Source organism: Phoca vitulina, unplaced genomic scaffold (genome assembly GCF_004348235.1).
Source record: "Phoca vitulina isolate PV1807 unplaced genomic scaffold, GSC_HSeal_1.0 scaffold18, whole genome shotgun sequence".
In the NCBI taxonomy this organism is placed as follows: Eukaryota; Metazoa; Chordata; class Mammalia; order Carnivora; family Phocidae; genus Phoca; species Phoca vitulina.
Genome location: NW_022589721.1, coordinates 35,391,445 through 35,413,271, shown reverse-complemented (window position 1 = coordinate 35,413,271; position 21,827 = coordinate 35,391,445). Strand labels below are relative to the sequence as shown.

At 45.5% G+C, this 21,827-nt stretch overlaps 1 protein-coding gene across 3 annotated transcripts; it reads left to right on the top strand.

Moving 5' to 3' along the window:
* Nucleotides 1-60: 60 nt before the first annotated feature.
* Nucleotides 61-20,439, top strand: ZNF16 (zinc finger protein 16). 3 transcript variants are annotated; one of them, XM_032415848.1, is made up of 3 exons: nt 61-188; nt 3,149-3,353; nt 13,951-20,439. In XM_032415848.1, the coding sequence occupies exons 2-3, from the start codon at nt 3,158-3,160 to the stop codon at nt 15,795-15,797; spliced, it is 2,043 nt and encodes a 680-aa protein (XP_032271739.1). In that variant the 5' UTR covers nt 61-188; nt 3,149-3,157; the 3' UTR covers nt 15,798-20,439. The 3 variants fall into 3 exon arrangements, with proteins under 3 accessions (XP_032271739.1, XP_032271738.1, XP_032271737.1); XM_032415847.1 differs by having other exon boundaries at nt 61-372; XM_032415846.1 differs by having other exon boundaries at nt 61-379.
* The last annotated feature ends 1,388 nt before the right edge of the window (nt 20,440-21,827 follow it).

Sequence of the window (21,827 nt, the reverse complement as noted above, 5' to 3'; positions counted from 1 at the left end):
GCGGCGACGCTGGCCCGGAAGTCGGGGAGGGTCGGGGGAGGGATTTCCGGGGCCCGTCTCTGGGCACAGCCGCGGTAGGGCCGCGGCGTCGCGCGGTGTCCGGAGCGACCCCCGGGAGGGAAGGAGCTCGCGCAGGTGAAGCCTGCACGTTGCGGACCGCGCTCCCGCGTGACCCCGAAGACCCCGCGGTGGGTGCCGGCCTCCAGTGGGCTAGGCAGGGCGTCGTGGTCAGAGGGGCTGGGGTTGCTCGGCCTGGGCGGGGTTGGGGGCCTCGGAGGGCGCCTCCGGGAGCGGGCGTGAGGGGCATCCTCCGGACGGCGGATCCTGACTCGCCCTGGAGCCTGGCCGCAGGACCGCGTGGCGACGGGGCAGGTGTGCGGTGAGTGGTGTCTGGCGCGTGGGGGTCGGGGTGGAGGAGGGGCCTCAGGACTGGGTGCGAACGTCGGAGCTGTACTGAGCTGTGTGAGAAATGAGGTGGTCGTTCCGCGCAGGTGTCCTGCCTGGAGGCCCCGGGTGGTGCAGTCACCCTCCAGGTGGCGACGAGGCTCTGGGGACAGGGAGGAATTTATTCTCCCCCGTGTGAGTGGAGCTGAGGGACGAGCCATGCCCACCCCGTGGATGCCTGCAGTGGGCTGGTGTCTCTGCTTAGCACCCTGTTGAGCTCTTAGCCAAGAGAATCTGCTTCCAGGCTCGCTGGCAGAATCGAATTCCTTGAGGTTCTTGTACTGAAGGGTGTTTCTTTGCTGACTGTCCTTAGTTCCTGAGGCCCCAGTCCTTGCACAGGGACCTGGCACCCCGGAGTCAGCAAGGGTTCGTGTGATTAGATTGGGTCCACCAAGATAATCCCCTCTGCAAGGTCTCTTTTGCTGTGTGGCATACCATGTCCACGGGTTCCAGGGATTGGGCTGTGCACATGGGTGTTGAGGGGCGTTCTGTTTACCACAGATTCGGCCTGTGTCCTCCAGGGCAAGATGCCACATATACTGAGGTGAGAAAAACAAGATGTAAAATGAGCATAGAATATTCTGGAAGGGTACATTAGCAACTGGGAAGGGGAGCAGAGTAGCTGGCTGGGAGTGTTTCACCATAAGTCTTCTGCCTTTGAATTTTGAGCCATGTGACTGCCCCCATTCAGTGACAGTGATAATAATTTAAAGAATTTTAAAATAAAGTGAATGAGTATTGCAAATGACTGTCCCTTTGAGAGAGGGAAAGTGACGGACATCCCCCCCCCCCCCCCATGGAAGCAACATCTGCTTCGTTCTGCTGACAGACACCTTAAGTCAGTGCTCTCCCTGCTTTGAATCTTGTCTGCACGTTCCTGTGAGCATCCGTGTCAGGTTAGTTCTGTCTGTCCTAATAGAGAAACGTGGCCAGTGCCTCACTGTCAGGAGCCGTGGCCTCTGATAGTCTGTACCCCAGTGACCCTGTCTCTGAGCTCTGTCCACACCTTTGCCCCTTGTTCTACCTTTCTAACCAGGCATTGCCGAAGTCCCCTTCCCTGGGCCTGGTTTAAGTGCCTGCCTGCCCCAGGGCTCCGCTCCTTCCTTGCTGCCTCTGTTTCGTGCTGGTCTCAGCCTGTCAAAAACCAGTGATTTGGTTGGACCAACCCGTGTGGTTCTTACGATGATTGCAAAATGCCCTTCAGCAACAAGGAAATTTTCATTAGGAAATTTTCAAAAAGTAAAGATTTATTACTTACAGGCCCTGCAAATTAGCACACCTGGGGCCACACAGTGAGGTTTCCAGTAATGAGAGAGCACTGGCCTGGATTTCTGCTTTGATTGAGGTCAAGGGTAGAGACCTAGGGTTTCAGGGGCTCACTCTTTATTGGTGAATTTAAAACATAAGAGTGGAGGGGTGCCTGGCAGTTGGTTAAGTATCTGACTTCAGACCTGGGTCATGATCTCAGGGTCCTGGAATTGAACCCTGAGTCAGGCTCCCCGCTCATCAGAGAGTCTGCTTCTCCCTCTCCCTCTGCCCCTCCTCCACACTGGTTCACGCACGTGTTCTCTCTCTCAAATGAATAAAGAAATTCTTCTTAATAAAATAAATAAAACATAAGAGTGGGAATTTAAAGCACAGGAAGAGAAAAATAACAAGTGGTCCAAATGGCCAGTAATCAGAATCAAACAAGATTTCCAAGACAAAGGAGGCTGTCAGGGGAGGTGGCCTGGCTCTTTATCTAGTCCAGTGGCTGGCATTTATTCCATCTTTGAAACGGATGCCTGTTTGCAGTGGATGCTTCGGCATCAAAGCTTAATTCAGGCACTTGCTTTACAAAAAAACAAAACAACTGTCAGGGCTTACACTACGCACTACCCAGTAGGCAGGCGGTGTCCGCTGTGTGCTTCTGTCAGTAGTGCAGTGTGAATAAGGGGCCAAAGGGAATTGCCACAGTATGGGTGGGCCACTGAGCAGGGCATGGTGCATTTGCAGAGACAGGGCAGTAGGAGGGGTGGGGGAATCACTAATTTGGTCCTTGTGGGGAACCCATCATGTATCAGTGGGAGTATTGTATCTCCTCAGAAGGAGCATTTAGAACTGGAAATGAGCCCAAGCTTGGGAATCTTCACAGGATAAGGGTGTTGATGCCTTCCTTAACCAAGGAAGTTGGTGTAGGTTCAAAAGTGAACCCTGATGTACCAACATGAAGAGGAAGATAAGGAGGAGCCTAGGAGGGAGCCACTGGTGCAGTGGGAAGACGGCTCAGGATGGTGGAGACCTCAGTGTGGATGCTGCCGGGGGGGGGGACCCACAACTCAGACACCATGATGACCATGTGCACCTCTGAGGCACAGGCTGCCCCTAGCTGCCCAACTGCTGGAGTTGCTGCTCCACTGTGAATGGATCTGATGTTCCACCTTCAGGACATTGTGTCAGGAATGAGGGGTGGGCCCACCATGGGTGCAGGCTCTGTGGGGCTGTTCTCCTATCATGGCAGCCCTGGGCCCTTCTAGGGGTGCCCATGGGACGCTGTGTGCTCACCTTGCCCTGAGGTCAGCATCTTACCCCTTCCCTGAGACCTAGCACCAGGTCTACATCAGGTCTCAGGCTGTAGGGGTGGAAGAGACCCTTGCCTGGTGGGAGTATGGATCCCTGGAGCTAGCTCCTCTGTACACTCACCTGTATCCTTGCTGGTCTCCAGGTCCCAGCCATGCCCAGCCTCAGAGCTCGCTCTGAAGAGGCAGAAATGGAGCCCTCAGTTCCTGGACCATCCCCTTGGATCCCTGCAGCCCAGGCCTGTGTGAATGATGCTCCTGTTGTGACCCACGCTGGATCTGCACTCCATGATCCCCACTGCTGTGGCTACACTGAGCCAGGAACCACTCCCCCTCACCGTCAGCAGCCAGGTACTGGGAGCAAGTTCCCCACTGGTTGCCCTCATTCTGGAGGGACTTTGTCCGTGTCACCCTGTGCTTACCCCCAGGAGGCATCCATGTCATCATTAGGGATAGGGTGCCCCATGGACTTGAGGACCAAGGCTAGAGATCAGAGAGGAATTTGGCCTGGCCCCAGGGTGTCTTGGTGCCTGAGCAGGACACTGTGTTTCCCCACCTGACATAGAGGGGTGTGATATGATGGCTGCCAGCTGAGCCCTGCAGCCCAACTACCAGGCTGGTGGTAGTCCCCTGCATTTAGGGTACAGCCCTAATTCAGGCCGTGATCTACTCCCTTCTGTCTGCATTCGCACAGCCTAGCCACTCCCATCCACTTTGGAGCTCTACTAGAGAGTCCTTTCCTGAAGAGCCCTCAACTAGCTTGCCTTTTCTGTGGACCCCTCAGCAGTGATTAGGATGGTTACTCAGTGTTAGTTTTCCTTACTGCTATATGATGGCTGTTTTACAAGAGGACACTCTTAACTACGTGGGACCTGTGGTCATACTCAGGACTTCTGGGCAGAGTACCCTAGTCAGACTCTGTGGCCAGAGAAGTTTGGGCTAATGGCAGTGTTTGTTCGCATACCTCACGAACTTCCCAGGTATAACTTAAACTGGCCTCTGTACATGGAGGGGAGCGTCTGAAGAACAAGGCAGGCCACCCAGGTTGGTAGATGACAGTTTAATAATCAAGGGAACTTATTTAAGAGGCTTGTCTTGGGTGGCTGCAATACGAGTAGACCCTAGCATCCACCTGCCAAATCTTAAAAGTTGATATAGTGGCCTTAACTGGATTTAGTTACACATACTGTCTTGATGGTCACAGCACCACATCACTATCTCAATGCTGTGTCCTTGGGGCAGCTTCTGGGAGCAGGGACAGCAAGCAGAATGTACGTTCAAGGACAGGGAAAAGGATGAGGAGCCTCCAGTCACCTGGATCCAGCTCATGAGTCAACCAGTGGTCACATCCTCTTGATGACCTCCCCCAGCAGGCAGAGGTAGTACAAGGCAGTCCTGGGTATGTTGGAGCAGGAGAGTGTTAGGAGATAGAGACATGATGAGGTCCCAAGAAGTCGCCCTGAGAGACAGGCCTGCTGACTGCCCCCAGGCAGAGGCAGAATGTGAACCAAATGGTTAACAGTATGCTGGGCAGAGAATGGTGTGGGAGGACAGGCCCTATTCCATTAAAAAGAAAGAAAAAAAAAAAAACTGGGTTGATGGTAATGTTTAAAAAGCCACCGTGGAACAAAATGGTGGAGTACATAGCTCCAAATACCCAGTCCTCCAAAAAAAAAAAAAAAAATAACCAAGCAGAAAGTGCCAGGACCAACTTTGTCAAGAATCTAAATCTAGAAAACAGGTTTACAACAACCAGGTAAATGCTAAATCAAGAAAAAGGCCACTTAAAAATGGTAGGAAAGCTTTGTGGTGTTTTTACTTGCTCTTGCCCCCAAACACTCCCTGGCTCAGTGGCAGTTTTAAAGTGAGCAGCTTGTGTTCCCAGTGTGGGATCGTGGTCCCTGATTCCAAAGGGAGCAGAGAATATATTACTCAAAAATTATTGTTTGTCCTAACCTGCGTGGGATTGGATAAAGGATTGATGCAAAATGCTTGTCTCTGTTTTGCCATACTCAGAACTTAGGGCACAAAAGCCCTGGGTTCAGAAACATTGTAGGGGAACTAAAACCCCACAGCCACCTGGGACATCAGTTAACAGTACAGTCAACCACCTAAAGCCTAGGAGGGAAAGCTGGGGAAACGAGGACATTCAAAAGCACCCTTGTATATCAGAGAATTTAGAAAACTGCATACATGCCCAGGACAGGATATATGCTCAGAAAAGACCTCTGAAGATCATAGCTTCACCTCTGGCTCATATCTAAGGCAATAAAAGCTGGAAGCTAAGATGGTTATATGTAGTGTTAAGGTAGTACCCTAGCACAAAGGCTGGGAGAGGTGTATTACTTTTCGTTTACTGTTAGTGTTCAAGGAAATCTCTGTCAAAACACTAGCTGAACACAAGCTAAAGAAAGAGACCTCAGTGACCACACATGACAGACTAGTTTTAGTTTGCAAAACTTATTTGGGAAAGTCACTAAATGAACAATTGACTGTAACCTTCAACAATCAATAACAGCAAAGCCTGGAGGAGGGAGAGACTGATTTACAGAGTTACCACAATAAATATTCAAATGTCCAGTTTTTAACAAAAAAAAATAACAAAGAATACAAAGAAAAAGGAAAATAAGGCTGGCCCATTCAACGGGAAAAAATTATTTGGCAGAAAGTGTCCCTGAAAAAGCACAGATGGTTGACAAACTAAACCAACTGTCTTAAATGTGCTCAAAGAGCTAAAAGAAACCAGGAAAACAATGTACAAACAAAATGAGCATATCAAGAGATTTTAAATTTATACAATTATAAGTATACAATTTATATAATTATAGAAAGGAACTGAACAGGGGCGCCTGGGTGGCTCAGTTAGTTAAGCATCTGCCTTCAGCTCAGGTCATGATCTTTGGGTCCTGGGATCGACCCCCGCATCAGGCTCCCTGCTCAGTGGGGAGTCTGCTTCTCCCTCTTCCTCCCCCCTCCCCGACTTGTGTGCTCTCGCTCTCTCTCAAATAAATAAATCTTTTTTTTTTTTTTAAGAACTAGAGGGCGCCTGGGTGGCTCAGTCGTTAAGCGTCTGCCTTTGGCTCAGGTCGTGATCCCAGGGTCCTGGGATCGAGCCCCACATTGGGCTCCCTGCACGGCGGGGAAGCCTGCTTCTCCCTCTCCTACTCCCCCTGCTTGTGTTCCCTCTCTCGCTATGTCTCTCTCTGTCAAATAAATAAATAAAATCTTTAAAAAAAAAAAAAAACTAGAACAGAAATTCTAGAGTTGAAAGGTGCAATAACTGAAATGAATTCACTAGAGGGATTCAACAGCAGATTTGAGCAGGCATATTTGAAGATAGGACAATTGAAATTATTCAGTCTGAGAAGCAGGAAGAATAAAGGTTAAAGAAAAGTGAAGAGGGTTTAACAGACCTGTAGGATAGCATCACTCAAACCAACATACACATTATAGAAGAGAGAGAGAAAGGGGCAGAAAGAATATTTGAAGAAACAATGGCCCAAACATCTCAAATTTGATGAAAGACATGAATCTATTCATTCAACAAGCTCAACAAACTCCAACTAGGATAAATTCAAAGAGATTCACATCAAGACTCATTATAATCAAATTGTCAAAGATAGAATCTTGAAAACAAAAGAGGCAGCCTATCTCATATAAGGGATCCTGAATTAGATTAGCAGCCAGTTTCTGATCAGAACCCATGGAGGCCAGAAGGCAGTGGGATGACATTTAAAGTGCTGAGAGAGAAAAAACTGTCAACCAAGAATTCCATATCTGGCAAAATGACCCTTCAAAATGATATTCCCAGATATTTCCAGATAAATAAAAGCTGCGGACTTTTTTTTTTAAGATTTTATTTATTTATTTGAGAGAGAGAGAGCGTGCATGTGCACAAGCAGGGGGTGGGGACAGAGAGAGAAGCAGACTCCCCGCTGAGTAGGGAGCCCGACTTGGGGCTCAATCCCAGAACCCTGAGTTCATGACCTTAGCCAAAGGCAAACGCTTAACTGACTAAGCCACCCAGGCGCCCCTGAGGATATTTATTACCAGTAGACCTGCCCTATTAGAAATGCTAAAGGGAGTCCTACAGGTTAAGATTAAAGGACACTAAGTAGGGACTGAAAGCCATATAAACGAACAAAAATCTCTAGTAAAGGTAACTACGTTGGTAACTATAAAAGCTAGTATTAATGTGTTTTTGGTTTATTACTCCACTTTTTATTTCCTAAATTATTTAAAAGACAATAAAAATCATTATAAATCTATATTAAACACACAACATATAAAGATACATTTGTGACAACACGACAGTGGGGAGCAGAGGTGTATAAGAGCAGAGTTTTTGTATGCTGTTGTGGCTAAGTTGTTATCAGTTCAAACTTGATGGTTTTATTCTGGGGTTCTAATGTACAGCATGGTGACTACAGTTATACTGTATTATGTATTTGAAAATGGCTAAGATAGTAGACCTTAAAAATTCTTAACACAAAAAAAGGAGGTGCCTGGCTGATTGAGTTGGTAGAGCATACCACTCTTGATATTGGGTCATGGGTTTGAGCTCCATGTTGGGTGTAGAGATTACTTAAAAAAATAATAATAATAACTATATAAGGTGATGGATGTGTTAACTAACCTTACGATGGTAATCATTTCACAGTGTACATGTATCGGTGTACAAATCATTACATTGTACACCTTAAACTTAACGATGATGTATGTCAGTTATATTTCAGTAAAGCTTAGGAATAAAAATTAAAATAGCTGTGATGGGGGGGGATCAAACTACATTGTTTCAGGGTATTAGGATGTTATTTGTAATCCCCATTATGCCATTAAAAGAAAATATCTTTAAAGTATCCATAAAAGGGGGGCGCCTGGGTGGCTCAGTCGTTAAGCGTCTGCCTTCAGCTCAGGTCATGATCCCAAGGTCCTGGGATCGAGTCCCACATCGGGCTCCCTGTTTGGCGGGAGGCCTGCTTCTCCCTCTCCCACTCGTCCTGCTTGTGTTCCTGCTCTCGCTGTCTCTCTCTCTGTCAAATAAATAAATAAAATCTTTAAAAAAAAAAAAAAAAGTATCCATAAAAGGAAAAAGAAGAAAATTAAAATGGTAAACTACAAAAAATAACACAAAAGAAGACAGTAATAGAGGAGATGAGGGACATAAAGAGATAAAAGATATCAAAAACTAATAGCAAAATGAAGTAAATCCTTCCTTATCAGTAATTAATTATAAATGGTTTAAACCCTCCAAAGGCAGATATTAGCATAGTGGATGAAAAAGCATGATCCAACTATATACTGTCTACAAGAGGCTTACTTTAGATCCAAAGACACAAATAAGGATAAAGTAAAAGATGAAAAAAGATATTACATGCAAATAAATAGTAACCAAAAGAGCTGGGGTGATTATACTATAACACCAGAAAAAATAAACTAGGTAAAAAACTGTAACAAGAGAAAAGAAGTGCATTATGTGTGAATAAAAGAATCAATTCAACAAGAGGATATAAGTTACAAAAGAGAACCCCAAAATATATGAAACACATATACATTTGAAGGGAGAAATAGTTGTATAATAATAGTTGGAGACTTCAGTACCTCACTTCCAAAAATGGATAGAACATCAGACAGAAGACCAGTAATGAAATAGGGAACTTGAACAACACTGTAAATCAATTAGACCTAATAGACATGTACGTACATACACTCCACCCAAAGGAGCACATATTCTTAAGTGTACGTGGACATTCTCCAACATAGACCTTATGTTAGGCCACAAAACAAATCCCAATAATAAAAACAGCTGAAATCATGTAACGTATTATCTCTAGTCAGTAACAGCAGGAAAATTGAAAAATTTACAAATATGTATAAATAAAACAACATACTCCTAACCCATGGGTCAAGAAAAAAGTCACAAGGGAAATTAGAAAAACCTGCATACAAATGAAAACAAACAAAAACTTATAATATGCAAGGAGAGCAGTGCCAGAAGGTAAATTTATAGCAGTAGGTGGATACATTAAAAAGGAAGAAAGATCAGGGCACCTGGGTGGCTCAGTCGTCAAGCATCTGCCTTTGGCTTCAGGTCATGATCCCGGGGTCCTGGGATTGAGCCCCATGTTGGCCTCCCTGCTCAGTGGGAAGCCTGCTTCTCCCACTCCCACTCCCTCTACTTGTGTTCCCTCTCTTGCTGTGTCTCTCTGTCAAATAAATAAATAAATAATCTTTAAAAAAAAAAAAAAAGGAAGAAAGATCTTAAATCAGTAACCTAACTTTATATCTTAAGGAACTGTGAAAACAAGAGTGAACTAAACCCAAAGCTAACAGAAGGAAGGAAATAATAAACATTACAGGAGAGATAAATAAACTAGAAAGTAGAAAACAGGGGCACCGGGGTGGCTCAGTTGGTTGAGCAGCTGCCTTCAGCTCAGGTCATGATCCCAGGGTCCTGGGATCGAGTCCCGCATCGGGCTCCCTGCTCGGTGGGGGGCCTGCTTCTCCCTCTCCTTCTGCCGTTCCCACTGCTGTGTTCTCCTGCTCTCTCTCTGTCAAATAAATAAATAAAATCTTAAAAAAAAAAGTAGAAAACATTAGAGAATCAACAAAATCAAAAGTTAGTTTTTTGAAAAGATTAAAATTGACAAACCTTTGAAGACACAAATAACAAAAATCAGAAATGGACATTACTACCTATCTTACAAAAGTAAACAGGAGTATAAGAGAAGACTGTTACCAGTTGTGCACTGACAAATTAGATAACCTAGATGAAAGAGAGAAATTCCTAAAGACAAAAAAATTACCAAAGTGACTCAAGAATAAAGTATTATACCCCATGGATGTAACCCAGGAATACAAAGGTAGTTCAACATAACAAAACCAATCAGTGTCATTTACCACATTAATAGAATGAAGGAGAAAAACCATAATCATCTCAACCGATGCAGAAAAAGTATTTGACAAAATCAAACACCCTTTGTGATTAAAAGAAAGAAAAAAAAAGAAAAGAAAAACACTGGGAAAACTCAATATAAGGGAACCTCCTTAACATGATAAAGGGCATTCATGAAGAACCCACAGCTAGCATTATTATACACAATAGTGAAAAATTAAAATCTTTTCCCCTAGTGATCAGGAAAGTATGCCTGTCTTACCACTGCTGTTCGACATTGTACTGGAAGTTCTAACCCAGAGCAATCAGGAAAGAGAAAGAAGACACTCAAATTGAGAAGGAAGATGGAAAACTATCTCTGTTTGCAGAAGACATGATCCTATATATAGAATATCCCACAGAATCCATTAAAAAGCTATAAGAGCTAATAAATGAATTCAGCCAAGTTTCAGGGTACAAATCAACACACAAAATCAATTGTTTCTATATACCAGAAATGAGCAATCTGAAAAGGAAATTAAGAAAACTTCATTTAAATAGCATCAAAAGAAAAAATAGGGGCACCTGGGTGGCTCAATCAGTTAGGCATCTGCCTTTGGCTCAGGTCATGATCTCAGGGTCCTGGGATCAAGCCCCAAGTCAGGCTCCCTCGTCAGCGGGTAGTCTGCTTCTCCCTTTCCCTCTGCCCCTCCCCCCTCTCCCCTCTCATTCTCTCTCTCTCAAAATCTTTAAAAAAAAGAAAAAAGAACCTACAAATAAATTTAACTGAGGAAGTGAAAGACTTGTTTGCTGAGAATTACAAAGCCTTGACAAAAGAAATTAACAAATACATAAATAATTGGAAAGACATCAAGTCCATGGATTGAACTTAATTGTGTTACAATGCCTGTGCTATCCAGAGCAATCTACAAATTCAATACAAACCATATCAAAATTACAACAGCTTGGGCGCCTGGGTGGCTCAGTTGGTTAAGCAACTGCCTTCGGCTCAGGTCATGATCCTGGAGTCCCGGGATCGAGTCCCGCATCGGGCTCCCTGCTCTGCAGGGAGTCTGCTCCTCCCTCTGACCCTCCCCCCTCTCATGTGCTCTCTCTCTCATTCTCTCTCTCTCAAATAAATAAATAAAATCTTAAAAAAAAAAAAATTACAACAGCTTTTTTTGCAGAAATTTTGAAGTTGAGCCCTCTGATTCATATAGAATGACAAAAGGCCCCAAACAGTCAAAACAAGCTTGAAAAGGAAAAACAGAGGACTCATACTCACCAGTTTCAAAAATTACTACAAAGCTTTAATAATCAAAACAATTTGGTACTGACATAAAGCTATACATACAGATCAATGGAATAGAATTGAGAGTCTAGCAGTAAACCAAGACATCTGTCACAAATTGATTTGCAATATGGATGTCAAGACTGTTCAGTGAGAAAAGATAATTCTTCAACAAATAATGCTGGGACAAGTGGATATCCACATGCAGAAGAATAAACTGGGACCTCTACTTCACACCATATACAGAAATTAATTCAAAATGGCCCAACAACCTAAATAAAGAACTAAAATCATAGAACTCTTACAAGAAAACAGGTATAAATTTTCATAACCTTGAGTTTGGCAGTGGATTCTTAGATATGACACCAAAAGCATGAGCAGTAGAGAAAAAGATAGGTACGTTGGACTTTATCACAATTAAAAACTTTTGGGTATCAAAGGACATTGTCAAGAAAGTTAAAAGACACCCTAATAGAATGGGAGAAAGTCTTTGCAAATTGTATTTCTGGTTAAGAGTCTAGTATTCAGAATCTATAAAGAACTCAAACTCAATAATAAGAAGACAAACAACCCAATTTTATGATGGGCAAAGAACTGGAATAAATGCTTTTCAAAAGAAAATATGCAAATTTTCATGGCCAATAAGCACATGAAAAGATGCTTAAATTCATTAGTCATTTGAGAAATGCAAATCAAAACCACAATGAGATAACCACTTCACACCCACTAGAGTGGTTGTAATACTTAAATATGTAACAAGTGTTTTCAAGGGTGTAGAGAAATTGAAACTCTCATACATTGCTGGTGGGAATGGAAAGTGGTGCAGCCACTATGGAATAAAATTTGGCAGTTCTTCAAACGTTTAAACATAGCGTTGCCATAGGACCCAGCAATGCTAGATAAATATGCAAAGAGTTAAAAACAGGTACTCAAACATGTATACGTACATCATGTTCATAGAAGCACTATTCACAATGGCCAAAAGAAAACAGCCTAGATGTCCATCCATGGAAAATATACTATATCCATACAATGGAATATTATTCAGACAAAAAAAAAAAAAAAGGAATGAAGCAGTGATACATGCTACAATGTGGATGAACTTGGAAAAACATTAAGTGAAAGAATCCACACATAAAAAGTCACATGTGATAGGATTCCATTTATATGAGCTATCCAATGCTTAAAGACAAAATGCAGATTGAGGGTTGCTAAGAGTTGGGGAGGAGAGATAAAACTGATGGGTTAATAAGAGGCTCTACTTTGGAGTGATGAAACTGTTTCGGAACTAGATAGAGGTGATGATTGCACAACACTGTAAATGTGCACAACAGGCACAACTAAATGCCACTTAAATGTTCATTTTAAACAATTTTATTTTTGTAAATTTCACCTCAATAAATTAAGTAAATGATAGTCTATCAGGAGATAGACTAGTGGAGCCCCACCTGAGTATGTGGCTTTGACTTGGGTACTTACCGAAGCTGTTTTCCACAAACCTGGAAGCCACTAATCATAAAGGTCTTTAATGAGTGCTTTCTCTCAGGAAATACTAATAGGTTTGTTGTGTTCTAGAAGGGCTTAGAATCCTCACTCTTTTCTCCAGTGGGGATCAGTCATGGGGGCAGCAAGGACAGCGCAAGCAACTCTTTGTTTTCAAATCTTTTTCTTTGCCCTTAAACCCAACTTTTTTTTTAAGATTCTATTTTTAAGTAATCTCTACACCCAGCATGGGGCTCGAACCTACAACCCTGAGCCAGCCAGGTGCCTCCCCTTAAACCCAACTTTTATTGTGTGTGTGCGTCATAAGGGAAACCACATTTCCAATTTTACATTTCCTTTCAAAAGAGAAACTTTAATCATTGTTTCCAACCGTTCTTAAGTTGCAGAGAAGAATTACATCAGATTTAATAAATCCGAAGCAACCTCTCACCATCCTCACCCACAGGACTATTTTGTCTCCTGTCTCAATAAAAGGCTTCCAGGCCAACAGTGGCTTGGGGCTGAAAACTAATCATTGCCACCATCTCCTGAGCCATACTAGTGACCTTATCTTAGGGTCAACAGACTGTGGCCCACAGGCCAGATCCAGCTAGCCAGGGATTTGTTGGGGGGGTTTTGTTCGTTTTTTGTTTTAATGGCCTGCAAGCAAAGAATGGTTTTGAGGTTTTTGCAGGGTTGTAACAAAGCAGACTATATAACCAAGACCATATAGCCACAAAACCTAAAAAGGGTACCCTGTGACCATTTATGAGAAAGCTCCATTGACTCCTGTGTGTCATGCCCTTCTGGTCCCTACTTCATATGCAGCCAGAGGAGGATGGGAGGCTCCCTGGGTCAGTTGCTGGGGGCAGTGCGGGGCATAGTGAGCTTTGGGGCAACCTGTGCAGACTCTTGTTTCCCATAGCAGCCTCCCTGTCCCTGCAGTCCTCAGTGAGCCCTCCCCCCATTACTCCTAGGTGCCCAGCCTCATGTGGACATTTCCTAGACACCCCCAGGTCCAGGGCTCCTGACCTGGGGAGCTCTGAGGCTCACAGAAGAACATGATTTTGACTTGAACCAATAGGGAGACTGCAGGTGATTTCCTGAGATGTGGGTCAGGGGGGTGAGGGTCAGTCTTGTAGGTTGAGGGCCCTGCTGCCTCATCCGTTTAGAGCTCTCCCAGCCCCCTCTCTCATCCCCTTGAGAGATTTGAGACTACCACCCCCAGTGGGTCACACATTCCCAGATGTGTCATCTGTATTTTCCTGTTTCCTTCCAAGTGACTTTGTTTATCATTTCAGATTGGGACACCAGGACTAAGGGCAAGGAATTTCTTCAGAAGAAAGAAGTTTCTGAGGATTTGGAATCACAGGCAGAAATATCAGAAAACTATACCAGTGATTTTTCTCAGGCACCTGAGCTTGGAGAACTCTGTGATGATGTACTAGAGAGAGATTGGGGAACCCCTGACAGTGAGAGACGGGTGCAGTCACTCTACCAGGAGGAGGGCTTTACACCAGTGGCAGTGCTCCTTAGGAGCCCCTTAGAGAAAGAGCTGGGCTGTGATGACTTTGTAAGAAGCATCAGTCTGAGCCCAAACCCAACAGCATCTCAGGGAATTCCTACAGAAGAGAGGCCACATCTGTATGACATATGTGGCCACAGCTTCCAACACAGTATGGACTTAAGTAGCCATGAGGGGCTTCACATAGCCGAAAGCCCACTCATATGTAATGATTGTGGGAAAACCTTCAGAGGAAACCCTGATCTTATTCAGCATCAGATAATCCATACTAGACAGAAGTCCTTCATATGCAATGAATGTGGAAAATCCTTCAGCCAGAACTCATTTCTTAAAAATCATCAGAGGTCTCATGTGAGTGAAAAACCCTACCAGTGCAGTGAGTGCAGGAAAACCTTCAGTGTGCACTCAAACCTCATTAGGCATCAGATTAACCACAGCGGAGAGAAGCCTTATGTATGCAATGAATGTGGAAAAGCCTTTAGCCAGAACTCAAGCCTTAAAAAGCACCAGAAGTCTCACATGAGTGAGAAGCCCTATGAATGCAGTGAATGTGGGAAGGCCTTTAGGCGGAGCTCAAACCTCATCCAACATCAAAGAATTCATTCTGGAGAGAAGCCGTATGTGTGCAACGAATGTGGGAAGGCCTTTAGGCGGAGCTCAAATCTCATTAAACACCACAGGATTCACACAGGTGAGAAACCTTTTCAGTGTAATGAGTGTGGGAAAGCATTCAGCCAGAGCTCACACCTGAGGAAGCATCAGAGGGTTCACACTGGAGAGAGACCTTACGAGTGTAATGAGTGTGGCAAACCATTCAGCCGGGTCTCCAACCTCATTAAGCATCACAGGGTTCACACTGGAGAGAAACCTTATAAGTGCAGTGACTGCGGGAAGGCCTTCAGTCAGAGTTCAAGCCTCATTCAGCATCGGAGAATTCACACTGGAGAAAAGCCTCATGTATGTAATGTGTGTGGAAAAGCCTTTAGTTACAGCTCCGTGCTCAGAAAGCACCAGATAATCCACACAGGAGAGAAGCCGTATGAATGTAGCATCTGTGGGAAGGCTTTCAGCCACAGCTCAGCCCTCATTCAGCATCAGGGTGTGCACACGGGTGACAAGCCCTATGAGTGTCGAGAATGTGGAAAAACATTTGGTCGGAGCTCCAACCTTATCCTTCACCAGCGAGTTCACACTGGAGAGAAACCCTACGAATGTACCGAATGTGGAAAAACCTTCAGCCAGAGTTCAACTCTCATTCAGCATCAGAGAATCCATAATGGCTTGAAACCCCATGAATGTAACCAGTGTGGTAAAGCCTTCAACCGAAGCTCAAACCTCATTCACCACCAGAAAGTTCACACTGGAGAGAAGCCGTACACGTGTGTCGAATGTGGTAAGGGCTTCAGCCAGAGTTCACACCTTATTCAACATCAGATAATCCACACTGGTGAAAGGCCGTATAAGTGCGGTGAGTGTGGGAAGGCCTTCAGTCAGCGTTCAGTCCTCATCCAGCACCAGAGGATCCATACCGGCGTGAAGCCTTATGACTGCTCTGCTTGTGGGAAAGCCTTCAGCCAGCGCTCCAAGTTGGTCAAACACCAGCTGATCCACTCCAGGGAATGAAACGGAGTACAGCTCCATTCCTGACTCCTCTGGCCATGTCCCAGTTTCACCCACCTCCCAGACCTGAAGCCAGGTTCACTTGCTGCCCTCTACCCCCACATCCCACTGTCCACAAAGCCCAGACCCTCCTTCCCCTGCCATCACTCCTGCTTCCTGTGACCTCTTGTTTCTTGTTTGTTTTGCTTGTACATTTTGTTATCAGACTGCCACAATTGTTAGGAGGGAAAAGATGATAGAAGCTGCATATTCATATTCATGAATAGAGATTATTAACAGAACCAAAAAAGTAAACTGACATTTGGTTCGAAATAACCACAGGAATTCTTTTCTTTGGTAATTAGTCATAGAGTGAACTCTTTGTGTATGGTTATAATTAATATTCTGCTTACATAAAATCAGGTCAAGAGTTTTTCAGGTCTGATGGCAGTCATCCTCTCTCAGAAGTGGTGTGTACTCATTACCACCAGTTTCTCACCCTTTCTTGTCCCTCCCATGCAGTCACTAGATGCAGGATTCCTTCTGCCTTTCCTTTGTGCCTGAGTCTGAGGTCATCGGGGCTGCTGCACAATTACACAAGCAGCTGTTTCCCACTCTCTGCCTCTGTGCCTTATGCTCCTGGCTCTTGCCCCACAGAGGCCTGCCCTCTCCATACCCATCCTGTTCTCCTCACAAGCTCCCAGACTCAGTTTTCTCCCACACCCATTCATCTCCAGACATTCATGGAACACCTGTGAGTGCCCCTAGTAGGTGGGGACTGGCCCCTCCTCAGTTTCCCAGAGCTGTGCCCTTCTCTATGAGCAGTGGGAGTTGTCCCAGAAGCAACACATATGCCACCAGAGAGGATCCTCATAGCCAGCCAGCCAGCCCATCTCAACTTGGGGATATCCTAGGATAGGTGGACGGAGAGGCACCTCCTGTGTTTTTCCAGGAGGAAAGGCATTGATGGGCAGATGTAGTCAGGTTTGCAGTTTAGGAAGGGAGGGGCTTGGCTTCTGTGCTTTCAAGGAAGTAGAGGCAAAGCCATCAATTGCAAATGAGGGAGAGGTTTGAAGAGGGAAGTATGGGAGAGTTGGCTCAAGGGTGCACAGGTCAGGCTTGGGCTACAGTGGGCTGCCTACCCTTCTCTCAGAGGCCATTAGAGTAGCCCATCACTGCTCACCCCCTCCCCTCCACTTCAGCCCCACCTTCCCAAGGAAGCACCCTAGACAAGCTGCCACATTTGTAGTTTTGCTGATAGCATTGCTCGGCTAACCCTCCAACTCACTTGCTCATCTTTCCACCGCATGGAGACCTCCATCTGTTCACCCTCATGCTTTCTCACTGTCAGGCAACCCTCTCTGGCTTCATTTTCCCCCTTTCCCAGCCTGGATTCCATCCTTTTTTCCAGTAAATACTTGTGGGACGCTTACTACATACCATTTGCTGGGGACACAGGAAACAGGACAGAAAAACGCCTGCCCTTGATGACTTTACATTCCAGTGGGTAGAGAAAATGCCCTAATGGTTAAGATTGTCATGAGGCAAAAGGAAAGCAGGAAATACGGTCTGGGTGTTTTGAGGGGTTCTGCTTTAAATAGGGGCTGTCAGAGAAGGCCTCACCCAGATGTCCTTTGAGTGACAACTCGAGAATGACCAGTGAAGATGGGGGGTAGGGTATGACAGCAAGAGTAGCCGGTTGGGAAGCCAGAGCTGGGTAGTAAATTAGGAATTCGCAGGTTATGACCTGCTGGAGGAGGAGGCACAGCCACCCACACAGGTCACCAGGGAGCTCCCCCTTTGGGAAGGTGAAAACCCTGGGGTCTTTTTCATTGAAGGCACAGTTTCAGTGCACTCACACAAAGGAATTAAATTCACGAGATTTACCACACAGATCCCAGAAGCAAGGGGGCACCATGACCCAGGAGAAGGGCATTCCACCATTACAGGTCATGAGTGAGCAGGAAATTGAGAGCATGGTAGCATATATTACTTAGGAGGTGCTTAGGGTGGAGGTCACTAAACTAAAGTTGTGATCTCAATGTCCACACACTGGGTGTGTGTAGGGTTATCATACGGTAAAATGCCTGGGCAGTAACTGGGAAAAACAAAAATTTTTCTCATCATGCCAGTACAGAGGCCCTGAGCAGAAACAGGCCTAGAGTGTTCAAGAATCACAGGTCAGTATGGCTAGGAGTTGAGTGAGAGAGGGAGAAGCAGATAGGGTGGGAGGTAATGGGCCATATCACAAAAGGCCTTAGGCCATGACAAGGACTTTGGCTTTTATGCCGGGTGAAATGGGAGATGCTGGAGGCTTTTGATGACTTATATTTTACACGGTCATTGCTGTGTGGAGAGGCTGTAGTGGCAAGCCTGTCCTCTGTGTTACTCCCTTCTCAACTCCTTTTGCCCTTTCTCCTGGCCTCCACACCGTTGGCAGACCCCCTGGGGCTGAAGCATAGCTGTGGGAGGCCAGAGCTTAGACACAGGAAGGAGGAGTGAGTGTCAAGCTTCACTGGGCCCTTGTCCCTACCCAGTGTCTGGGCAGAATTGAGCAAATTCAGGGGCCTGCCATCTGCAGCCTAAGGAATTTTAATTTTGGAACATCATGTTTCCAAAGAGAAAGTTTGGAAAGCAAATTGTCAACTACAATTTCTTTTGGCTTTCATGATGTCCTTGGAAATGTTTCTTGGAAAACAATGGCTCAGAAGCCTGGGTGCCCCCTCCTTGATGCCAACAGATTTCAAACCATTCAAACCCTGCTGGACAGGAAGTGTGAGGTGTGTGCTGTAGTCTCAACCCCAGCCAGAGCAAATACCCAGGCCAGTGCCCTTCCATTGCCCCTCAAGCCATTTTGACCTGCCCTGGGATCCCTGCCCTGCTGACCTCAGTTATTCAAGTAATAAACCTCATACCCTTGTGGTGTGTGGCATTGTCAGTCTTGACCTCTGAACCAAATTGGGGGCGGGGGGGAGGCATCCACCCTGAAGGTAATGGTAAGAATTGGAGTTGGCACTGTGAGCAGGATGACTGGACGATGGCACCCCAGGGTTCTACCTGCTCATGCAGCCACTGTCTGCAAGCCAGCATGCACTCAGCCATGCCACACGTGCTGCATTGTTGGGTCCAGCAGAGCCTTTGTTATAGATGTAGCTGTCCTAAATCACATGATAATAACTTGTTTAGGGATAGCAGTATGGTATAGGAGCCCTCCTTAAAGTGGCCCTGAGTTGTGTGTCTGATCCCAGACCTATCTGTATACTTGAGGCCAAGGCTGCAGCTGACTAGCTCAGGGGAGAGACCATACCCTATGTGAGATCTGTGTCCATTAGGTGACCACTCAGAAGGAGAACATTTGCAAGGAGGCATTAGGTGGCATGCCAAGTGAGGCCCACACTCCAGAGAGCAGATGCTCACTAGAACCCTTGAATACTACCACCATCACAGCAAAGATCCTGATCCTCCGGGTTCTAGGGAAGAACACCCCCAGCACAGCCAAGAGATTAATTCAAACCCAAATTAAGCCTATAAAGCAATCATTGCTATTGGAAGGCCTTCCAACTGCTGTTAGAAGCCAAACCTTGGCCCTCTGGCATATTCCACCTGCAGAAGGGGCAGCCTCCCCTGTCCTCAGTCCCTGCCAGATGCCAGGGTGTTGGAGGGCAGCCCTCCTCAGACCCTTTGACTACCTGGGGAGCCTCTTGGGATGAACTAAGTGAAAAGCAGTGGGAATTCACAAGCAGCACTGCCGACCATCATAGATGATGGAGCTCAGTAGGGAACTGCCATTCCTCATTTCTTAACCAAGACCTCCCTAATAAAGAACCGGATCCAAACATCAGCACAACTGGCCAAATTCCAGGCAGTTATCTTAGCACTGGATGGCCTGGCTAATGAATGGCCCCATCTGCACATTTTTACAAACTCTTGGGCCAGTGCCTAAGAGTTGCCCATTTAGGGCAAAGAAGTCTCAGAATCTCTTGCCTCACGGATGTCTGTACCCATACACAGGCCACAGTACAGGATCTCACCAGGACACCCTCATCCCCTCTGTAGTAGCTGAGGCACTCTTGTCATCTCTCAGAATACACAATGCTGAACTCTTGAAGGATTCAGTGACATTTTCATCTCCCTCACTAACCTCAGGCTGCAGGTTGCAAGAGGGCTGTATAGCTTATTTAAACAAGCACTAATTCAATTAAATATGGTGTGTTTCAGTCATCAAATAACAGAGGTGAATTATAATGAGTGGTCTGGTTCCATTTTTTGATGTTTGCTGATAGCTTTGGAACCTCATCCCCCTTACTCTCCATGCCCACATCTGGACAAGCTGATAAGAAAGCTGTGCTCTCTCCTTTGACACCAGCAGAAGATTGAAACCACATAAGCCTTCACCTATGCTTGGCAATCCTACCCACCATACCCACTGACCACAATAAAGACCCTAAGTCAGTATCCCTTTCTTGGCTCTCCTCTCAAGCCATTTTGCACCAGTTTGAGGAGCCTTCCCTACTCTCCCCAGATACCTCCTTTCCATGCCTTCAAAAAAAAAAAAAATAGAAGCACTAAGCACTCTTTGGCCCCATGCCTTCCACTCTGTTCTTTGGTTTATGGACATCAACAAATTCCTCTGTGTTGTGACTTCTCTGAAAGTTCCCTTCAACTTCCTGGGTTTTTTTTTTTTAAAGATTTTATTCATTTATTTGAGAGAGAGCATGAGCAAGGGGAGAGGCAGAGGGAGAGCGAGAAGCAGACTCCCCGCTGATCAGGGAGTCTGATGTGGGACTCCATCCCAGGACCCTAGGATCATGACCTGAGCTGAAGGCAGATGCCTAACCAACTGAGCCACCCAGGCGTGCCTCAACTTCCTGTTCTAACTAAAACCTGGTTGTCCCCCGATCACACAGGTCACTTGAAGCCTCCTCCCTCCCCCATGTACTATTGGAACCGGAGATTGGGAGGTGTTCTCCTTGCTCTTTACTTCCACTCCCAGACATTATTCCTACCTTCAACCAACAACCCCAATTCCTTTAAGAACAACAAACAAGCGGCTCTAACAGCTGGTACCTGGCCTAATACAAACTGCCAAAAGATTCATGTGCTTGGTAGAGTCCTGGGAGATCTCCCTCTTATAACCCCACAGTTCATGCCCCACAAGTGGGTCCTGAAACTTCTGGGGTCAAAGACTGATGAGGGGGAAGAAAGAGTTTCCCCCAATGTCCACAGCCACCCCTCCACATGAGGTGAAGCTGGGAAACTCTGGAGCATGGTATGCGTAGAGCAGGGCCAGGATACGTGCCAATCCTAAGGCCTCCATGGCTTGGAGAGAACTCCTGAGTCTGAGGGGAGAACAGGGCCCTGATGACTGGGAACAATTCAGGCCATACCAGGACAGCTGTGAGAGCAGAGTCTTAGCTGGACCATTCTCCTGGGGCTTGGCAGGCAAGATCCAGACAGCCATCACTGGCTACGGGGCTTCCCTGGAAGTAACATGAAGGCATGAGTGCAGCCTGGCTCCCCAGTACCCCATGTGGCTTATTCTGCATGTCTTCTTCTGTGCCCATGGGCTAGGCTCTGAGCCTTTCCACATTACAACATCAGCTGAGAAGACCACTCCTATATGGAAATTTGACATAAGAAAAAGGTGGCATCTCCAATCTTCTTATCAAGACGATGGGGGAAAGGATAAACTTCAAAGTATGTAGTGTCGGGATAATCAGATAACCATTTGGAAAAAAAAAAATAGAGCCATTCTTCACATCATATATCAAAATAAATTCTAAATGAAAAACATTTAAATGTAAAGAAACAAAACCAAACAAGTAGTAGATGAAAACATGAATTCCTGTAGAACCTGGAAGTTAGGGAAATTGTACTAGCACTCAAAATCAAGAAACAATAAGAGAAAACGGTGATAAATTTGACTACACAGAAATCAATATTTGCCTGATTAAAAACAATATAATCAAAGTAAAAAGACAAATGACAAACTGGGGAAAATATTTACAACTCATATTACAGATAGCTTGTATAAAATTAAGGTATAAAAGATTG

Coding starts and splice junctions, on each gene's coding strand:
- ZNF16 (XM_032415848.1), top strand. CDS start 3,158: ATGCCCAGCCTCAGAGCTCGCTCTGAAGAGGCAGAAATGGAGCCCTCA. Junction 3,354..13,950: donor CCCTCACCGTCAGCAGCCAG/GTACTGGGAGCA, acceptor TTATCATTTCAG/ATTGGGACACCAGGACTAAG.